The 21,205-nt window shown below is 39.8% G+C and overlaps 1 protein-coding gene across 1 annotated transcript in view; it reads left to right on the top strand.

Annotated features, from left to right (window-relative positions):
* Positions 1-21,205, top strand: part of COL4A4 (collagen type IV alpha 4 chain) — a 152,111-nt gene that overhangs the window by 79,026 nt on the left and 51,880 nt on the right. The window contains exons 25-31 of the mRNA XM_069104553.1: positions 642-825; positions 2,433-2,501; positions 6,991-7,098; positions 7,878-8,096; positions 9,949-10,107; positions 18,827-18,997; positions 20,339-20,482. Of these exons, the coding sequence (XP_068960654.1) occupies positions 642-825; positions 2,433-2,501; positions 6,991-7,098; positions 7,878-8,096; positions 9,949-10,107; positions 18,827-18,997; positions 20,339-20,482 (1,054 nt within the window). The remainder of the gene's footprint in view (positions 1-641; positions 826-2,432; positions 2,502-6,990; positions 7,099-7,877; positions 8,097-9,948; positions 10,108-18,826; positions 18,998-20,338; positions 20,483-21,205) is intronic.

Genomic DNA, 21,205 nt, shown 5'->3' with positions numbered 1-21,205 from the left:
CAATCTAGCTTTCACAATGGTTGGAACATTTCACAACTTCACAAACATTGTATTCGTGGTCCTACCTTCCCACAATCCTTTCAACAATCCATTGTCTGTGTCCATTTTTTTATCATCTTTGCCAATGTTATGAGTATGAGGTGAAACCTCAGTTTCCAAATATGTAAAGTAAGAATACCAATGCCTACTCTAATGTCACTGGGAGCAAATGAGATAATTGATGGGAACATGATCTCAAAACCATAAAGTATTATACATATATGAGAATACATTCTAATTTCAATAATAAAATTAAAGTTATTATGCATTGAATATTACAATATTGTTACAAATCAATAGTAAACAAAATCCTCTAGGAGTCATTATTCAATTTTAATTTCTTACAAAATGAGCTGATGAAAACCAATTGACATCTGAGTTATCCTCTCTCCTAAACCAGATGTGATTAAACTCATGAGTTTAAAGACAAGTTGAGTCTTTCATGCAGCCAGACCTTGAATATTGGACTTAAATACAATTGTGCAGAAAGTTGTTCTGATTAAATTAACACAAGATGGAAATTTATGTAACAAGTATTTTTGAACTAATTGGGCCATTACCAAAGAAGAGATTGGACTGACTGATGATGAAAATGTTCCCAGGGCAGTCGTGGCGGGGCAATTCCCGGTGCGGAAGGATCTCCTGGAACACCAGGATCTCCTGGAAGGATGGGGCCAATGGGACCTCGAGGACTGGGATTTCCTGGCCCAGAAGGGGTGAGAGGTGGGCCAGGGAGCCCTGGCCACCCTGGCGTGAGGGGAGCAGCAGGTTCCAAAGGTCAGAAAGGTAAAGTTAAATATTGACATATGGAAAACAGCAAAAAGCTGATGAGTGGCCTTATTCCCCAAAGAACTATGTCCTTCCAGGGGCAGTGACAGGCAGAATCTTAGGATTCAAGTTCCAAAAAAGACATTCAAGAATGTTATGGCAGAATTATAATAAAAAATAAAAACAAGAAATCCAAGCCAGTTCATAGAATAAACTTGAAAAAGCCAACTGACCTTTTTTGTGGTCTCTGTTTGATAGGTCTAAGTGGATTTTTCATTCCTTTGTATCTAGATAACTTGAATGTTTTAAAATTAAAGATGATTTGATATTTCAGAATGTCATTCTCTCTTCTATACAATCCTTTGAGATATTCCTGGGTGTTCTGACCACAGACTATAGTATTTCATCTGAAACTTATTTGAATATCATCCAGGAAGTCATTCACAGGCCTTCTAATGGCGGACACAACAAAGCCATTTGAATATAGGCTCTGACACTTCTACGAATTCCAAAGAATAGTGCTGAAGTGACCTCAGACCTTTGGATCGAAATATTGGAAACATTAGGGCAGGGGGATGGAAGAAAGGATATTTCTACAGATATTATTGTTTTTCCTTTTATTATTTGTATGTTTTTTAGTTTTCATTTCCCCCCCAGGCTTTCAGGGGATAAAATATTTTTGTGTTTTAGTTTGAGTTTACTTACAATGTCAATAGCTTGGTACTGGCTAAAGTTCAAAGGCATAAAGATCTGGAAGCCGAATTTAGCATACTGCATTTTCTTTATCCCCATGCAGTGAAATATCTTGACTTGGCAGGGGGCTGTATCGTACTTTATTATTTCCACCGTGATGGAGAGATCATTGATTTTGGAATCAGCATGGCATACTGACTTACTGACTTCTCCCTTAATTCCAGTTTGGTTGGATTTGGAATCCAAGGACCTTAGAAGCCCAACCTTGCTCCTTGCTGTCTCTATGACGTTGGACAAATCACTTACCTTCTTCCGACTTTAGTTTCCTTATTTGTAAAGTGATGGAGTTGGATTAAACAACCTCTAATGCCCCTTCAAGTTCTAAATCTGTGATTCTTTGAAGGTCAGAGTGGGAAGGTGCCTTAGAGATCATCTAATCCAACCTCCTTTTGCTGTGGAGAAAAGTGAAATGATAAAACCCAAGTCTCATAGTCAACTGATGTCAGAACTGGTATCAAAGCTTTGGATGATCCTGTATTAAATATCTGTTATTCCAAACACATGGTATTCTTTAAAAGAATATTTATAGGCACCAGGGAAGAGAGAGAAATATTTCGTGCTGCTTGTCATAAAACACTTCTGACCCTTCCCTGGTGTGTCTGTAAATGTTTTGATCGTGAAGTATCAAGTTTCGAGCCAGCATCTTCTCGAACCCAGCGTCAAAGACTCTGCCCCAAAACCACTTAAGCAAGCTGAAGTTTCCTTTCAAATCTGGAATTATTTTTCCCCCTCGGCTTCCCATGCAGCCTGGCTATACATGAAAGAACTTCAGCAGTTTAGTGACATCAGCTTTAATATTTCAATAACAGAGCCACTTGGATTTTTTCCCCAAACACCCAGTATTTGAAAGTGTCTGTTTTCTTTCCCTTCAGGTGACACCTATCCTTGTCCTTCCCCCTATCCAGGGAGCCCTGGAGCTCCAGGTGTTCCCGGTGCTCCAGGTAAAAACATCACTCAGAACCGTCCCTCTCATCTTCCTGCTGTAAAAATGAGTAGCACAAATGGTCAATTTTAAACTGCTTAGAAAACATCCAAAAAACTTACTCAGGCTAGATCTGAAATAAGGAGCTTGTGGGAAGGCAATAGGGAATGCATTTTTAGAGTCTTAAATAGGGATCATTATGGATCAGTGGTATGCTGAGGCCAGCTTATACTGACTCCAGAGATCCAGTTGTTAGTTTTTGTGAAATTGGAAAATGCTATAAATTGCGGATTCATTTATTGTTTTGTTGTTTGTCTAGACTTAAGAAAGTGATGGGAAAATGTTAATAATACAAAGTAAACTTAAGGGGCAGCTAGGTGGCTAGTGAATAGAGCACTGGCCCTGGAATCAGGAGGACCTGAGTTCAAATTTGACCTCAGACACTTGACACACTTACTAGTTGTGTGACCTTGGGCAAGTCACTTAACCCCAATTGCCCTGCCTTCCTCTCTCCAAAAAAAAGTAAACTTAAATAAAGCAGAGTAAACTATTGTGTGCATTTAAAAAAAATTTTTTGGTGGGGCGGCTTGGTGGCTCAGTGAATAGAGCAATGGCCCTGGAGTCAGGAGGACGTGAGTTCAAATCCGACCTCAGACACTTAACACTTACTAGCTGTGTGACCTTGGGCAAGTCACTTAACCTCAATTGCCCTGCCTTCCTGCCAAACAAAAAAGACTTTTTTTTTGTAGAGCTGGTTGTTAAACATTGACCAGCATGCCACTCCCTGATATCCATGCTCCCAACAAGTTTTTAAAAAATAATACTAAGGATTGTCAACTGGACTGAACAGACAAGAATAACTGTGCAAGAGACTAATACAAGTTTGTTTTCTAAAATGAGGAAAATGGCTTGCAAACAAGGAGGGAAATTAGACACACGTGCCAGCACCGTCCCCCTTCCCACCCTCCACTGGGGGACCTGCTTTAGTACACGTAAATCTCAATACTTATACCAATGGCTAAGCAGTGAGCCGTAGCCCTGACAATGAGACAGGTAAGGTTCTAGCAGCACTTCATGTCTAGATTACAGTTCTTGTTGGAGCTTAGGGACCACCTGGTACTGGTCAAAGCAATACAGTAATTATGTGAAACAACTCTGAGATTTTGCTTCGACTGAGTACATCCAGAGGATGAGCACAAAACGTTGTTGTTATGTCAAGCTCAGGGCACAGCTTGCTTGCTGGGTGTCATTATCTGTGGCCAGAATTTAGTCCGATGTTTGTTATAGGATCACAGCTTTAGAGTAAGACGGGGTGTTAGAGGCCATCCTGTCAAACCCCCTCATAAGGAAACTGAGATCTAGAGATGTTACAGGACTTACCCAAGGTCACACAGCTGTCCAGTATCAGAGCAGGGATTCCAACCTGAGCCTGTCAGGTTCCAAATCTAGGTCTATATCCCTTGTACCAGAGCCAGGAAAACAGGGTGTCTCTTAATAGTATCTTGACAGAAACCAAGTCCCAACCAATAAGATCATGCAGAACCATTCTGTAGTAGACTCAAAGAGAGGCTCTGGTACAAGGGATATATGCCTAGATTTGGAACCTGACAGGCTCAGGTTCGAATCCCTGCTCTGATACTGGACAGCTGTGTGACCTTGGGTAAGTCCTGTAACATATCTAGATCTCAATTTCCTTATGAGGGAGTTTGACAGGATGGCCTCTAACACCACGTCTTACTCTAAAGCTGTGATCCTATAACAAACATCGGACTAAATTCTGGCCACAGATAGTGACAAGCTCTATATACTAACTCATTGATTATCCCTGTGACCCTGGGATTTAAAGATAGCTGTTCATTTTCTGCCAATTTATGAGTGTTATTGTTGAATTGTTTTCAGTCACGTCTGACTCTTTGTGACCCCATTTGGGGTTTTCTTGGCAAAGATACTGGAGTGGTTTGCCATTTCCTTCTCTGGCTCATTCTATAGATGAGGAAACTGAGGCAAACTGGGTTAAGTGCCTTGGTCAGAGTCCCGAAGCTGGTAAATGTCCCAGGCAGGAGTTCACTCAGGTCCTTCTGACTCCAGGCCTAGTACTCTCTCTACTGTGCCACAGAGCTGCCCTAATTTATAAGGTCTTTGATTTCCTGGTTTTCTAAGAGCCTCAATCCTTTTGTTAAAGATGTCTGAAAAGTCAGCCACATATAAACATACTCGATTTGGCCTTCAGACACAGCACACAGTAGGCAGTTAACAAATGCTTTTCGATTGGTTAATTCATGATTCATTTGAAGTGATTTTTTTCTTTCCATTGAGTCAGTCTCAGCATTCAACACATTAAATAACATTATTTATTATTCTTATTTGTTAGGAAAGGCAATGTGATATAACAGATAATAAAAATCTGATGGAATGAAAGACTAAAAAACTAGAAGTCAAAAAACACAGGGTCTCGCGATGACTCTCTAACTCCAGAGCAATTAGTAACATATAATGAACAGAATGTGAGACAGCAGATAGAGAAATGAACTTGAAGTGAGGAAGATCTGAGTTCTAGGCCCACCTCTCACATATAATAGCTGTGTGACCTCGGGAAGGTCATTTAATCTCTTGGTTCCCCTGGCAACTTTCCAAGATTATAAATTGTGGAAGGGGTACAGATCTGTATCAATGAAAGTAATTTCCTCATTGGGAGTTTCCCTATAACAGTGAAAATCACAGGCCTGCTTAAAACAAAGTTTCTATCTTGTCACTAAGGTCAGAGGGAAACAAATTTTCAGAGAAAACTAATGTGTTTGATTGGGGCACGCTGTCTTTGAAGTGTCTCTCTAGGTCCTATGAAGAGATGGTAATAGCTAGCTTTTATATAGCACTTTTATCTTTTGCAAAGTGGTTTATGTGTATTACCTCATTTGAATAGATATAATAGAATATAATAGAATAACCCTTTGAGGAAGCCAGTATGAGCTCCATTTTACAGATGGGGATACTGGGACAGAGACAAGTTAAGGCCACAATGGTACTAATTGTGTGGAGCAGTATTCAGTCTTGGGTCTTCCAGATTTAAAATCCAATATTACATCCACTGTGCCACCTAGTTGATTTGGTGATAAAGGCCTAGTTATGAAGAAAGGGCCTAGAAATAGAGATTTCACAGTTACCTGCAAAATACCAGCAGATGAGGTCATGGAATTAAGATTGCCAAGCATACACAATATATACATTTATCTCCTGGGATTTTTGTTTGTATGTTTCTTCCTAAAATTAATCAGACCTCCCAAGGATTTAAATTTTTTTTTTTGCTTTTGGGAGGGCAATTGGGAATAAGTGACTTGCCCAGAGTCACACGACTAGTTTTTGTATTAAGCGTCAGACCAGATTTGAACTCAGGTCCTCCTGACTCCAGGGCTGGTGCTCTATTTGCTATACCACCTAGCCGCCCCAGGATTTTTTTTTACTAGACACTAATGTAGCCCTTGAATTTGACCTTTCTCAATACAGACAGATGGAGATGGCCTGGAAGGAAGTGGAAAGTTTGCCGCCATATTGTCCTGCTCTTTGATTCTCAGACCATACCAGGGTAGTTTAGAACAAATGGGCCATTCAGTCTCTGAAAAGACTGATCACATCAATTGTTTAGTGTCCTGTAGACAACACAATTTCTCGAATGACTGCCCAAATTTTTCATTTTCTAACTGATTGCTGGGTTGTCATGTAAACATGGAGCTGGGCCGCTGCCATTGTGATGAAATGAAAACAAGAACAGCCATCTTTGTGGGGGCTTATCCCTAAATGAAATGAGCAGCAATTGATTTTTTGTTGTTCTTACTTGAGACTCTCCCCCACTCCAAGCATAAGGCAGAATTTACAATCCATTTTTGGTGGAGATAGTTGCCCATCATTAATCACAACAGGCACAGAGCACAATCCCAGCCAGCAAGGGATTAGGGGACTTAACTCTATATTCTGATTCACTAAAGAAGTTTGGCATTGGTTTTCCAGATAGACTTGCCCTTCACAGATGTTTTCCCAATCTATAAAATACCTGCAACCAACTGTGCATAGGAAGATATGATGAAGGGTTTCATATAGGGAGATTTTTAATAAAGGCATTGAATTTGGGTCTTTTGTTATATGACTTCATGAAAGGTCATTCACTAGAAAAACATACATACCTCTAGTCTGATGGTATCGATCTCAAATATGCAGGGTCCCTTTGGGCATTAGAAAACCACAAATTACCATTACCTCTGTTGCATTATATTTTCACGTATTTCGCTAAACATTTTCCAGTTGCCTTAGTTTGACACCTCTGCTCTAGTCTGACTCATAAAAAATGATAGGAAAGATTAGCCAAATCTTTTACTTTCTAGAAATTAAAGACTTAGTATATAAAACACTCTTATTTAGTACATAATATTATGTGTCGGAAGAAAGTTCCTAGTGTTTACTTTGGAGTTTTCTTTTCCCCCAAGAAAGGCTTGGTGTTCATTGCTGTTTTTCTTTAGGTCCTAAAGGATTTTCAGGGCCCCCAGGTAAAACTGGGCTACCTGGATTTGATGGGTGGAAAGGCCAACAAGGCAAACCAGGAATATCAGAAATACCAGGACCACCTGGTAAGTGAAAAAGTGTTTTTCCTTCTTTGGGAATATGGATCAATAAATGTGTGAAAGCTAGCCTTAATATATTAGGGTTTTTTTTAATAAATATATGAAATTCTAGCTCTCTGTTAGGTTCTGGTATAATTACCAAGGTTCCTTCTATTTGAATGTGAATGATCTAAGACAATTCCAAAAGATTCATGATAGAAAATGCTATCCACATCCAGAGAAAGAACTATGGAGTCTGAATAGAGATAGAAGCATATTATTTTCCCTTTTTTTTGTTTTTTCTTTCTCATGATTTTTCCCTTTTGTCCTGATTCTTCTTTCACAATATAACTAATGTGGAAATATGTTTAATATGGTTGTACGTGTGTGACCTATGTCAGATTGCTTGCCATCTTGGGGAGTGGAGAGGAAAGAGAGGGAAGGAGAAAAAGTTTGGAATTCAATATCTTATAAAAGTGAATGTTGAAAACTATCTTTACATGTAATTGGAAAAAATAAAATACTATTAATGGGAAAAAAGAAATGTAAGTGTGAAAAGAAAAAATCAATCCAATACAAGATAAATATTTTGTCATCAGAGGATGAAACAAGACACATTGATGATTCTCACTAGAAAGGAGGCCTTACAAGTTCCTTGCTTGAATGTAGTGAGAAGCGAAACAGCACCAATTTAGCTAGCACACATTTTCAGAAGATGCAATTTTTGTTTTGAAGGGTTTATTATTCTTATCACAATACGTTAGTTCTTCGTATTTTACCGTGTAACATTTACTTTTCTTAAATAGGTTTTCGAGGTGAGCCTGGAGATTCAGGTCCTGAAGGTGAAAAGGGGTCAGCCCCTATTGGTCCGCCAGGCCCTCCGGGGTTACCAGGAATCAATGGTCATAAAGGAATGCCAGGGGATTCTGTTTATGGCCTTCAAGGGCTTCCAGGAAATATGGGCCCTCCAGGATTACCTGGACTTAAAGGGCTCAGAGGTGAGCCAGGATGTCCTGGAATAACAGGTATATACAATTTTTGGTGGTGGTGGAACTTGTAGCATAAGAGGGTGTTGGGGATTGGTCACCGAAGAGACTGGGGATTCGTTTTGAGTAATCTGTAGCATCAGGACAGCTTACCCTTATGGAGGTCTAGTGACACTCAACATTTTTCTAAATCTGCCTCTATAGGTAAATAGTTCTAGAATAGATTCGATTAGATAAAGCATTTATTACTTTCCATGTGCCAGACACTGTGCTGAAGTTTGGAAAAACAAAATCAAGCAAGACAATTCCACCCTCTGAGAACTTTTATTCTAGTTGAGAAATATACACATAAAGGAGGGGTACTAGGGGAGGGAAGAAGGTATGGGACAATGCAGGGAGGTGACAGCAAGAAGTAGCAGGATTATAGAGAAGGCCTGGTGTAGGAAAAAATAAGACAAAAGCCCACCTTTCACAGCAGCTGGAAGACAGGGGTGAGGTTCAAAGACAATCATTGTTCACTGAGTACCTTGCAGCTGAAACCTAACACATATATACATAGATACACACACATACATATATATGCATAATGCATAAATAGTATGTATATATGTATATGCATCTGAGTGTATGTGAATATGTATTATCTCCCTCTAATCATAGGGGAGTTCTTAATGAGCAAGGATTGTCAGTTTTTCTATTTGTATCCCCAGCACCAAACACAGTGTTTGATACACTTACTAACTGCCAAAAATTCTCCAAAGAGAGTTGGTTGGAGACATTGAGAGATTAAGTGAATTCTAGGCCTAGGGTCAAGGCTACCTGAGTTCAAGCTTCAGACATCTTATTAGCTGTATGATCCTGGGCAAACCACTTAAGCTCTGTCTGCCTCAGTTTACCTGTTTGTAAAATGAAAATCAATCATTCAATCAATAAACATTTATTGGCAGATCTTAGCTCAGTGGCAGGCACTGTGCTAAGCACGTTAATGGGATATAAGATCTTCCCCACCCATTAATAGGCCTCACACAACCCATTAAGGGCAGCTTGCTTAGGGGAGGCTGGCTCATAGGAAGGCTGGCTTGTAGGAAGTCTTTCACACCTTTTGCTAATTTCTAATTAGGCACTGAGTCATGAGGGTTGTGATGACTTCTGGTTCTGAAAAGTGTATATATATTCTGAATTGATGTTTTGCTTTGGGGGTTTGCTCATGAGAAGGATCTTGTGATTCCCTGGTCGAGATTCTGAGTGGCCATATGTTCAGAGCTCCCTGACTGCTCAGATATAAAAGCTCTTTCTATCCAGGGATGTACGGAAAGTGTATAGTTGATTCAGGCAGTCAGAACCCTGTCTGTTGGTCTTTATTTCTCTGCTTGTATTTTCTCTGAAGTTCAGGGTGCTGACTTTTCCCCTGAACTAGTGAATGTAACTAAAAAAAGGATTGTTGACCTCTCAAACAGCTATCTTTCCTAGTAAAGCAGATCTAAGAGCCTGTGCTAGCAGCCGTCCTGGGTATGCCAGTGTGGTTGCTGCTATGGCACCAGAGATACAAAAAAAGACAAAAGAGTTCCTACCTTCAAGGAGCTCACAGTGTCATGCAGGAGATCAAATAAGGTCATATATGTACAGTGCTTTCCAAACCATCAAGAACTACAGAAATGCTGGTTATTATTTTTTGCGTTTATCATCTCACTTGTAGCACAACCCTTTGAGTTAGGAACTACTGCTATTATGATCCCCATTTTGGGGAGGAGGAAGCTGAGGTCCAGAGAGGTAACTTCCCATAGAAACACAATAGTGAGAAGTAAAGTGACAGTGGACTTCAAGTATGTTGTATTTTGATATTCATTAATATGAAGAGTTTTATGTCATGGAAAGCATTGTGTCATTTCAGGGACACCTGGTGTTCCAGGATCACCAGGCATCAAAGGACTTCAAGGTAGAGAAGGGAATGTTGGGCCTCCTGGTAACCCAGGTTTACCAGGTCACGGATGTCGAGGCTTTCCAGGGTTGCCAGGGCAACCTGGACTCCCTGGGTCACCAGGCATTCCAGGTAAGTGAATATCAGCAAGAAGCCAGTTGGGGAGCCCCTGCTAGGAGGCTTTCTTTGCATTATTCAGATTTTGGACTGATAAGTTAAGAGGTATTGTGATAAATAGATTTGGAGGTGGTCACAGTGATGAAATGGGACCATTTTTAGACACATTGAATTCACCTCTATCCCCTGTTTTCATCCTGCCTTCTCCCCCTCCGTGTGTTCTAGCTAAATCTCATGTTATTGTCTTTCATACACTGTTTTTCAACTTAATTTCCCCTGTTTTTTGCCCGCCTTCTCCTGTGTCCATGCATGTGCAGTACGCCCTCTTCTAAAAATCCTTCCCTAACCCTCCCTTCAATCTTGAGCCAAACAATTTCAGTTTTCTCATAACACTATGTCTGAGCCTCTCCTTCATACATATCATAATCAGCCTTGTATCACAAGTATTTGGTTATGTATTTTATTATTGGCTCCTTGAGATCTTGTTCCTAAGAAAATGCCTTGGCTATGGTGGAAACTTAACAAATATTTATAGAATTGAGTTGAATGCATTCATGCTGTATCTGCTTCTTTAACTTATATCCTACTCTAGGTACCTTTACCCATTTTTCAATCAGAAGGACAGACATCCCAGTCATATCTGTTTGCCAAACGGATGTAGGACCTTACTACAGAAATTTTGAACTGAAGACAACTGAAATATTTGAAATTATGAGGGAGATTCTAGAAAGCTGGGGTGGGGGGGTAGGGACAGGGAAATCCTATAACCTAAAACAAAATTCATTAGGATACTTAAAATCATAGAATCCAAGAACTGAAAGTGACTTCAGAGACCATGTAGTCAAAATGATATGTGAATAAGAATCCCTTCTATCGTATGGCATTTATCCAGGCTTTGCTTGAAGACCTTCAGTGGGGAGAAGCCCATCTCTTGAGGTAGCCCATTCTGATTTGAATAACTATAATTATTAGGAAGTTTTTCCTTGTATTATGTCCAAATCTGCCTCTCTGAAACCCCCATCTACTGTTCCTAGTTCTTTTCCTTGGGACCAAGCAGAACTAATCTAACCCTCCTACATCTAAGCCTTTTACCTATTTGAGCATGGTTTTGTCCTCCCTAGCTTTATTCTTCCTCAAGGATAAAGTTTCCCAGGTCCTCCAACTTTTCCTCATATTGCATGATTCAAGGCCTTTGCACATCTTACTCACCCTCCTGCTCTAACCACCTCCAATAACCTGTAAAAAAAATGACTCTAAACAAATTTTAGAGCTACAGAACCCACAAAGTGACAGAGAGAAACAAATTTCCTGCTGAAGGCAGCCTGGAAGACCAACAGGAAGGGTCTCTCACACAGGACTGGGAGCCAAGCACAGTGAGCTGCATGGGCCCAGACCTGGGGCAGCCCTGACCCACAGCCCAGACCAGACAGAGCAGACTTCAGGAGAGTGAATCATTAGCAGCAGTGGAAGTTTCCAGACTTCTTAACCCATAAATGCCAAAGAAGAAGTAAAAGGTCAGTGAAGAACTCTGTTAGAACTGAACTGAGTGACAGAAGAGTGCAGTTCAGCCCCTGCCCTGAGGGCGAGAGGTGGTGAAGGCACAGCGTCTAGCTGCTGCCACATGGCTGCCTCCAGAGCTCCTGGCCTACAAATCATAGGGGGAATCAAGTTACCATTCAGAGGATAATTGCTCTTACTTTGATGTGCTTGAATCTGGGTCGCAATCTCAGGCGGTGGTCATGGGGTATGTGGCCAGTGTGCCAGAGCTTGTGGTGGCTGTAGAGAGGGAGGCCTCCTCATAAGTCATACAACAGCTCTGACAACAACTGTGAAAACCCCAGTGATTTGGGACAAAGTTCTCTCTACTCAGGAAGCAGAGTTCTACCATGGCAAAGAACTCAAAAGTCAAGTATTTGGCTGGCAAGATGAGCAAGCAGAGGAAGCACAATCAGACCACAGAATCCTTTTTTGGGGACAAAAAGGATCAAAACATGGAACCAGAAGAAGACAACAAAGTCAAAACTCCTGCATCAAAAGCTCCCAAGAAAAATATGAACTAGTTACAAGCCATGGAGGAGCTCAAAAAGGATTTTGAAAATCAAGTAAGAGAAGGGGAGGAAAAATTGGGAAGAGAAATGAGAGTGATGCAAGAAAATTATGAAAAGTGAGTCAACAGCCTGCTAAAGGAGACCCAGAAAAACACTGAAGAAAATAACACCTTAAAAAATAGACTCACATGGCAAAAAAGGCCCAAAAAGCCAATGAGGAGAAGAATGCCTTAAAAAGCCAAACTGGTCAGATAGAAAAGGAATTTCAAAAGCTCACTGAAGAAAATAATTCCTTCAAAATTAGATTGGAGCATATGGAAGCTAATGACTTTATGAGGAATCAAGATGCTATAAAACAAATCCAAATGGATGAAAAAATAGAAGGCAATGTGAAATATCTCACTGGAAAAACCACTGACCTGGAAAATTGGTCCAGGAGAGATAATTTAAAAATTATTAGACTAACTGAAAGCCATGATCAAAAAAAAGAGCCTAGAAATCATCCTTCAAGAAATTCTCAAGGAAAATTGCCCTGATGTTTTAGAACCAGAGGGCAAAATAGAAATTGAAAGAATTCACCAATCACTTCTTGAAAAAGTTCCCCAAAAGAAAACTCCTAGAAATATTATAGTCAAATTCCAGAGTTCCCAAGTCAAGGAGAAAATACTGCAAGTAGTCAGGAAGAAACAATTTGAGTGTTGTAGAAACACAATCAGAATAACGCAAGATATAGCAGCTTCTACATTCAGGGATTGAAGGGCTTGGAATATGATATTCTGGAGGTCAAAGGAGCTAGGATTAAAACTAAGAATCACCTACCTAGCAAAACTGAGTATAATGCTTCAGGGGAAAATATGGTCATTCAATGAAATAGAGGACTTTCAAGCATTCTTGATGAAAAAACCAGAGCTGAACAGAAAATTTGTCTTTCAACTACAAGAAGCAAGAGAAGCATGAGAAGCTAAATAGGAAAAAGAAATCATAAGGAGCTTATTAAAGTTGAACTATTTACATTCCTACATGGAAAAAAGATAATTATAACTCATGAGACTTTTCTCAGTATGAGGATAGTTGAAGGTAGTGTACATTTATATATATATATGTATATGTATATATCTATCTATATATGTATGTATAGGAGGGTATATGTGTGTAAAATATATATGTGAGTGTGTGTATATGTGTGTACGTGTATACATAGACAGAGGGCACAGGGTGAGTTGAATATGAAGGGATGATATCTAAAAAATAAAATTAAGAGGTAAGAGAGGAATATATTGGAAGAAGGAAAAAGGAAGAGATAGAATAGGGTAAATTATCTCATATAAAAGAGGCAAGAGAAAACTGTTACAATGGAGGGGAAGAGCAGGAAGGTGAAAGGAAATGGACCAACCTTACTCTCATTGAATTTGGCTTAAGGAGGGAATAACATACACACTCATTTAGGTATCTTACCCTACAGGAAAGCAGAGGAGAAGGGAATAAGAGAGGGGATGATAGAAGAGAGGGCAGATTGGGGGAGAGGGTAGTTAGAAGCAAACACTTTTGAAAAGGGACAGGGTCAAAGGAGAAAATAGAATAAGTGGGGGGGGCAGGATAGGATGGAGGGAAATATAGTTAATCTTTCACAATATAACTACTATGGAAAAGTTTTGCATAACTACACATCTACAACCTATATTGAATTGTTTGTCTTCCCAGTGAGGGTGGGTGAGGAAGGAAGAAGGAAAAGAATCTGGAAATCAAATTTTTAAAAACAAATGTTAAAAAAATTGTTTTTTACATGCAACTGGGAAATAAGATATATAGCCACTAGGGTATAGAAATCAATCTTGCCCTACTAGAAAGTTGGGAGGGATGGGGGAGGCTATAAGAGAGAACAGACTGGGGGAAGGGGTATTTAGGCTTGCTATTTTGGGGTGGGGGTAGGGGAAAGACAGGGAGAAAAATTTGTGACTCAAAATCTTGTGGAAATGAATGTTGAAAACTAAAAATAAATAAATTGAAATATTAAAAAAAAACAACTTAGCAATGTCCTTCTTAAAACACAGGTCCAGAACTGAGCAGATGTACTGCTAGAGCATTGAACACAATAGTCCAGATGTGACCTTACCAGAGCAGTACATTTGGACAATGACCTTCCTCATTCTGGACGTTTACTTTCAATAGAGTCCAAGATCACATCCTCCCTCCCAGCTGCCACATCACACTGTTGAGATACATAGAGATAGAGATGTTTCTATATCTATTTATTTATGTTGTATCTTGCAGTTTATTAAAACCCTTGTATCTTTTTTAGGTGGCTATTATTACCTTCTCCCATGTTGTACTTACAAAGTTGGCTTTTTGAACTCATGAAATTTGACATTTATCCATGTTAAACTTAATCTTAATAGATTTGGTCCAACGTTCTAACCATGCCAGATCCTTGGATTTCCGATATCTGTCTTAGTTGTTCCTAGGAACTTTCAGTTATCTGAAAATCTGATTATAATATTGATGATAAAAATGACACAGATTCATGAAAATCTCACAACATTTTATGTATGTGTTGACATATCAAATTATATGGAATGAAAAGTTTTCAAACTACCCAGACCTGGTGGAAGTAATCCTCCTGTCTGCCACTGGACCCGTCCCAAAGATTCTCTCAGTGAGCTTCCACAGAATGTGCTGACATCCCAGTACTTTTATTCTGTTACACAAAGAATCCATCTCATTTACTAGGGCAGTAGCCCACAGGATAATAACTCAGGCCAGAATTGTTTCTCTACAATCATCATTGAACAACATGAGAATGTTGTTTTTATCTAGCACCATAAAGTGTGATAAGTGCTTTCTGCACATTAATGTCTTATTTAATCCTCATGACAGTCATAGGAAGTAGGGATCATAGGCATTATTATTCCCATTTTACAGATGAGGAAACTGAGGCTCAGAGAAATTATATGACTCTTCCATGGGCAAACAGTTACTAAAAATAATTGCTGTTGGGAATCTGAACTCAACTCTTCCTGATTCTAAGTCCAGCAGGTCACCTGCCCTTCCACTGAATTTTTTAAAAAAAATGTTAAATATCATAGGATTAAACACAGGACCCTGGGACCCCCCACTAGAAACTTTATTTCAAATGAACATAGGGCCATTAATAATTACTGGCCATGCAACCAGCTGCAAATCCACCCATGCCACAGTACGACCACCTAGCCTACAGTCCTTCATTTTGCCCCCAAGAATGGCATGAGAGATTATCTAATGCTTTGCTAAAATATATGGCCATTGTGTCATCTATAGCATTTTCTGGCTCTACAAGTCTGGGAATCCTGGAAAAAAAGGAAATGAGTTTATTCTGACATGTTTTGTTCATGATAAAGCTGATTTTCTCTTAAATGACCTCAGCTTCCTTTTTTAAATGCTCACTAATCACCCCTTCGGTAACAGCTTCTAGAATTTTGCCAGGAATTTAAGTCATACTTCGTGACCTCTAGTTTACAGATTGCACTTTCAACACTTTTTCGAAAATAGGGTCGATGTTTCCCCATCTCCAGGCCTGCAGTACATCTCCATGTTGTCATGGCCTCATGAGTCATCAACAATGACTCCTATGTTGATATGACTCTGCCAGCTCTTCTTTTTTTTGCTCTTTGGAGGGCAATCAGGGTTAAGTGACCTGCTCAAGGTCACATGGCTAGTAAGTGTGTCAAGTGTCTGAGGCCAGATTTGAACACAGGTCCTCCTGACTTCAGGGCCGGTGCTCTATTCACTGCACCACCTAGCCACCCTGAGTCTACCAGTTCTTTCAGTAATTTGTTATTTCATCTCTAGGAGCCTGCTAAACTGGGTGATACCAGTAGAAGCTAAATGCCATCTTACTTCCTTTCTATTTATCTTCTATTTCACTTCAGTTTGTTCCACTTTGGGATTCGGAGAAGTTTGGATTGAGCTCATTGTCTTGTTGACTCTACTCTTCCCTTTTTTTGAAAATTGAGAGACTACAAATACAAAAGAAATACTTATTGCTTCCCTCACATGTTCAGATTTAAACATGATATCCAAGGGAAGCTGGTAAATGTGTAACTATCAGCTGTCCAGAAAAAAAGTACATCTGCCACACTTTTAAGTTAAATCTGCATTATTACCGTTCCCTCCACCAGTCTCTCAAGTCTAGACGATTAACAAAACAATACGGGAAGCCCAGATTTCTAGCATTTGCCCATTTTTGAGGTGTAAGAGCTCTTGCTGAAAATGTAATAATCGGCTCCCATGATCCCCTTGGTGCCCTTATGTGTACTCCTTATAAGCACTAGAAGCTAAATAGTAGACCCTTCAAATTAACTGAAAACTTCTATTAATAGTTCTCTTGACATTCATAACATTATTAAATACTGGCTTCATTGTGCTATTTAACACGAGTCTGTTTTCTTTTTCTTTTCCTCTGGTTTCCTTGATATTATGTAGATGACTCATTGGCTAATAAAATAGAAAATAATAGTCAACCTAACCAACTGAAGTGGAATAATAACTTAAATTTGGATATTTCTTGTTGTTAAGTCATTTTTTCAGTCATGTCTCACTCTTCATGACCCCATTTAAGTATTTTTTTTTTGGCAAAGATACAGGATTGGTTTGCCATATTCTTCTCCAGTACATTTTACAGATTAGGAAACTGAGGCAAACAGGGTTAAGTGACTTGCCCAGGGTCACACAGCTAATAAGTGTCTGAGGGCAGATTTGAACTCAGGAAGGGGAGTCTTCCTGACTCCAGGTCTTGCACGCTATTCATTATTCCAACATGCTGCCATTTCATAGGGGCCATACAGACAAACCTCTGAATTACTTTGCCTCTTTGATCCCAGGAGAAACTTAGCAGGAGGATCTCCCTCACATCCCCTTCCTGAATTCTTCTTTTAGCTGCTGACATCTTTACAACTGCTGAGATAGGAGTGTGTTTTTACTCACTGCGGCACAGCAGAGATGACCCAGCTGTCTCTAGTGGACCACCTCATCCCTGAGTCATATTCCCTTCTTAGGGCTTCAGGTCTGGGGAAATATATAGGCAGAGGGGCAAAATTTATAGTGATAATCTCTCTTTCATAAGTCCAGTAACTAAGAGTTATTGAATACCTGGAACACCGTTTTAGGCATCGTAGGATATATTTTTTAAGTGGATGTGATGTGTGCCCTTAAGGAGTCCACAGTCTTCATTGTCCTACGTCCAAAATACTTTGTAGTAAGTCAGTTCAGAATGCAATTTCATCTTTTTTCCCCTACTGCTTTATTTCCAGGGGGACAATGTGCTGAAACAGTTATGCCACAATGTGGATAAAATGGAAATACTGGGATCATGGAATCGAATAGAATTTGGGCAGAGAAAAGAAATATGAGTGAAAAAATAAATGTGGCAGAGAAGCTAAGCAGACCTGAGAATGTCTTTCAAAGTAGAAACTATTCAGAAGTGTGATAATATTATAATAAAGTATGTAGAATTCAGACGAGCTGGTCATCTCATTTCACATGAGAAAAGAAAGTTCATTCACAAATTAAAACAACAATAAATTTGCAGGCATTTCTTAAGCATCTCCCATGCATCAGGCCCTATACAAACACAAAAGTGTGATACTCCCTGCTCTCAAAGAGTTTGCATTCTGGTAACATATATCTCTTTATCATATATCTACCAACATATATCTGTCCCCAACATGTATTGGGGAGTAGTGAATACGATAGGATATTTGGTCTAAGATATCTCCAACCTGGTTGTGATTAGTGCAAATAATGAAGCCCATGGAGTGGCCACATTATTCAGATTCACACTGCATATTTCCATTAAGCTTGAACCATTTATCATATTCTACATAACTCAAAATAGTACAAATTTGAAAACATCTGACCACTTTATTGAGTTTATTATTCACACTAATTGGGATTTTATGGTACCTTCCAAGAGTCTATTCTATAATAACCTGTCCACCATGATGGGAGAATTGAAGATTTAAGGCCCATGGTAAGCAATGGTGGACTGAATACTTGTATTAGGGGCCAGAACCATGAATTCAAAACTAGGTCCCTGCTACTAGTTGTTTGTATGATTTCAGGCAGGTGACTTCACCTCTCCAGGACTCAGTTTCCTCATCTGTAAAATGACAAGATTATATGAACTGATCATTAAAGTTCCTTCAATTTCTAAATCCTATGACCAGTCCTATGAACTCTCTGGACCATGCTGCTGTTCAGATTTCTACAATGTCCTCCTTAGATTTTATGTGATACAGGATCGTCCCACCCAGGAAGCAACTGGAACATTTTCTTCTCTTCTGTTTTGTTTTAGTTATTTGTCAGGTGCCTCTTGTGAATAGCTCATTGTTTCCCCTGTCCAGTTTCTTTTCCCTTTTTCAGACTCTCCTCTTGGTGATCTTTGTTTGCTCCCTGTGAGCAATGATATTGGTCTTGATTATGGATTTTGTTCTTTGGAGCGGCGAAGTCAACTTGTGTTACCAATCTTTATCAAATGTTAAGGACCTTTTAGCATTTAGCCTAGGAGAGTCCCCTTATTGCCTTTTCATGGTCGTAGATGCGTAACTCAAGGTACATTGCCATCTCTTCTGCTTACATGTAAAATAAAAGAAAATTAAGTCTTTTTATATATAGCACCCTTGTCAATTTGACCAGACTGTGTTTTTTATCAGGGTTTGATGGCTTGAAAGGTCACCAAGGAGATAGAGGTCCACCTGGACCAGATGGAATGAAGGGCCTCCCAGGAGCCCCAGGACTTCCAGGCTTACCTGGACCCCCAGGATCACAAGGGGATCCAGGTCACTGTGGAGATAATGGCTCACCGGGTTCCCAAGGCCCAAAAGGTAGCCTTTATTTATTTTCTTTAATTTTTTAGATTTTATTAACAACTAGTGGTAGTTTTGAATTCCACTAAAAAATGTCACATCTTTTTCATCCCAATAGACTCAAGGTTGTTCCCCCCACCCAGATTTGGTATACCATTCCCTTTCTCTTCCTTCCTTTCCTTTCTCCACAGTTTTGCCTCCTCCTAGGGTCTAACATTCATATGAGTGGGATATGAGACTTTAGGATGCCCAAAGTAGAAGTCCCAGGAACAATTCTAAGTCAAATGGTGACTTAGGTCTAAGATCATGGAATAACGTTCCTTGGGCAACATTGGAGTGAGGCTATAGATGATCTCCCTTATGAGCTCTGGGACCAGAATTTGGCATAAAATTTTCATATATGGTGTGTGGTCAGTAAAGAATTAAGGCTAAATTAATTATACCACAACATTTACTTAATGGAGTGGGGTTGATAGTGTTGGGAGTGGGACAGGGGCAATGGGAAATAAACATGGATAAGAAACCTCTTTCCTCTTCTGATAGGCATCATGTACCCAAGAGACTCTAACTTGAAACGGAATGAAAATGGGTTTCACAGAATATTGCCCAGAATCTCTGGAAATATGGAGATCTATGGCTGGTGCCACACTTCTGTGTTTTCACAATGTCTTCCCAGATACCTAGGGAAAGTCAGGATAGGTATAGTGGGGCATGACCAAGTTTACTGCTGCCAGGAAGTCTGAAGCTGGTGAATTGCTTGAGCTTGGGAATCTTTGCACTAAATCTGACCCTAATGTTGTGAATCTCTGGGACCAGAGGGTCAGCAGGCTATCTAAAAAGGAGTGAACCATTCCAGATCAGATAAACAAAGTTGGTCAAAGATTCCATGCAGATCAGCAGTGGGATTGGGCCTTTGAATGGCCACTGGCCACTGATCTTTCAACCTGGGTGATAGAAACCTTAGTCTCAAAAAAAAGATACTTGCCAAACAAGTCTTTATTCAGCATTTACTGTTTGAGAGGTACTGTGATGCAACCTAGGGATGTAGTAAAATGAAAAGTATTGCCCCTGCCTTCAAGGAGACTACAATCTAATGGACACAGAAATGTCCTTTTTGCCCAGATCTCTCAGGGAAAAAATGCTCGCTCTTTGCTTGTGACTAATGAAGTTCAAGCTAGACTCAGCCACCTTTCTGTTTGGAGCCTAACCAAATGTATTTGTAGGTATACTTCATCCTTTGCTACCTTCTCAAGTTATCCCCCAATCTTTAAGCCAATATTTCATCTCTCTTAGTGGTCTCTCTCAAAAAATACTTCCATAAAATCCATGTTTTCTTTTGTATACCATGGAACACTCCAGGAGCCCAAGGCCTGCCAGGCATCCCAGGCTTTCCAGGAGAGCGAGGAAGGAAAGGAGAAAGAGGACTTCCAGGAAGAAAGGGTGACCCGGGAGAAGAGGGTCATTGCGGCCTTCCAGGAGAGCCAGGAGAGCCTGGCTCTAAAGGTAAATATTTTCAGTAGTACTTCAGTCTCTTTTTTCACAAGAGAACATGATATGCCCTCAAAGTCAGGAAGGCCCAAGTTCAAGTACCCCCTCTTTGACAACTGTTGTGTGTAACTCACAACCTCTCTTTGCTTTCAACAACATTATAAGCTGTAGTAGTTGATGCAGTCGACCTGCCTGGAGTTTCCTCACAACAGTCCATACCCTGAAATCATAAGTCCATTCCCCATTAAAGTTCATCTGAATTACATTCTTAGCCCTTGGCTTTCACCATGATTCCTTATTTTGATTTTTATTTCAGAATTTCTTGCCTTGATTTCTAAACATTTTTTTATCCGTGTGTCTTTTTACATATACCTGTAGACAATAATAGCTAACATAGTTATAATTCTTTCATGTTCGCAACGTGCATTTACATTATATTATCTCATTTAATCCTCACAAGAGCCCTGTGAAGTAGATGTGATCATCCCTATTTTACAAATGTGGAACCTGACGCTCAAAGGAGTCAGTGCCTTATCCGCGGCTAGTAGATATCTGGAGTGAGATTTGAACTCATGTCTTCTGTTTCCAAGGCCAGTAACATAGCCACTTTCTCTACTATGTCTCCTGCCTTTATTATTAGAAGTAGCTCTTAACACTTTAGTTCAAATATCCTATAAGAAGTGACAGAGTGCTAAGTTTGGAATAAGAGCTCCTCTCCCACAAGTGACCTTATTGTGT

This window comes from Petaurus breviceps, unplaced genomic scaffold (genome assembly GCF_028583685.1).
Source record: "Petaurus breviceps papuanus isolate PSGF00001 unplaced genomic scaffold, PetGlider_PUasm1.0 688, whole genome shotgun sequence".
In the NCBI taxonomy this organism is placed as follows: domain Eukaryota; kingdom Metazoa; phylum Chordata; class Mammalia; order Diprotodontia; family Petauridae; genus Petaurus; species Petaurus breviceps.
Note: the sequence above shows the minus strand (reverse complement) of the source record. Positions and strands in the feature narration are given on the sequence as shown.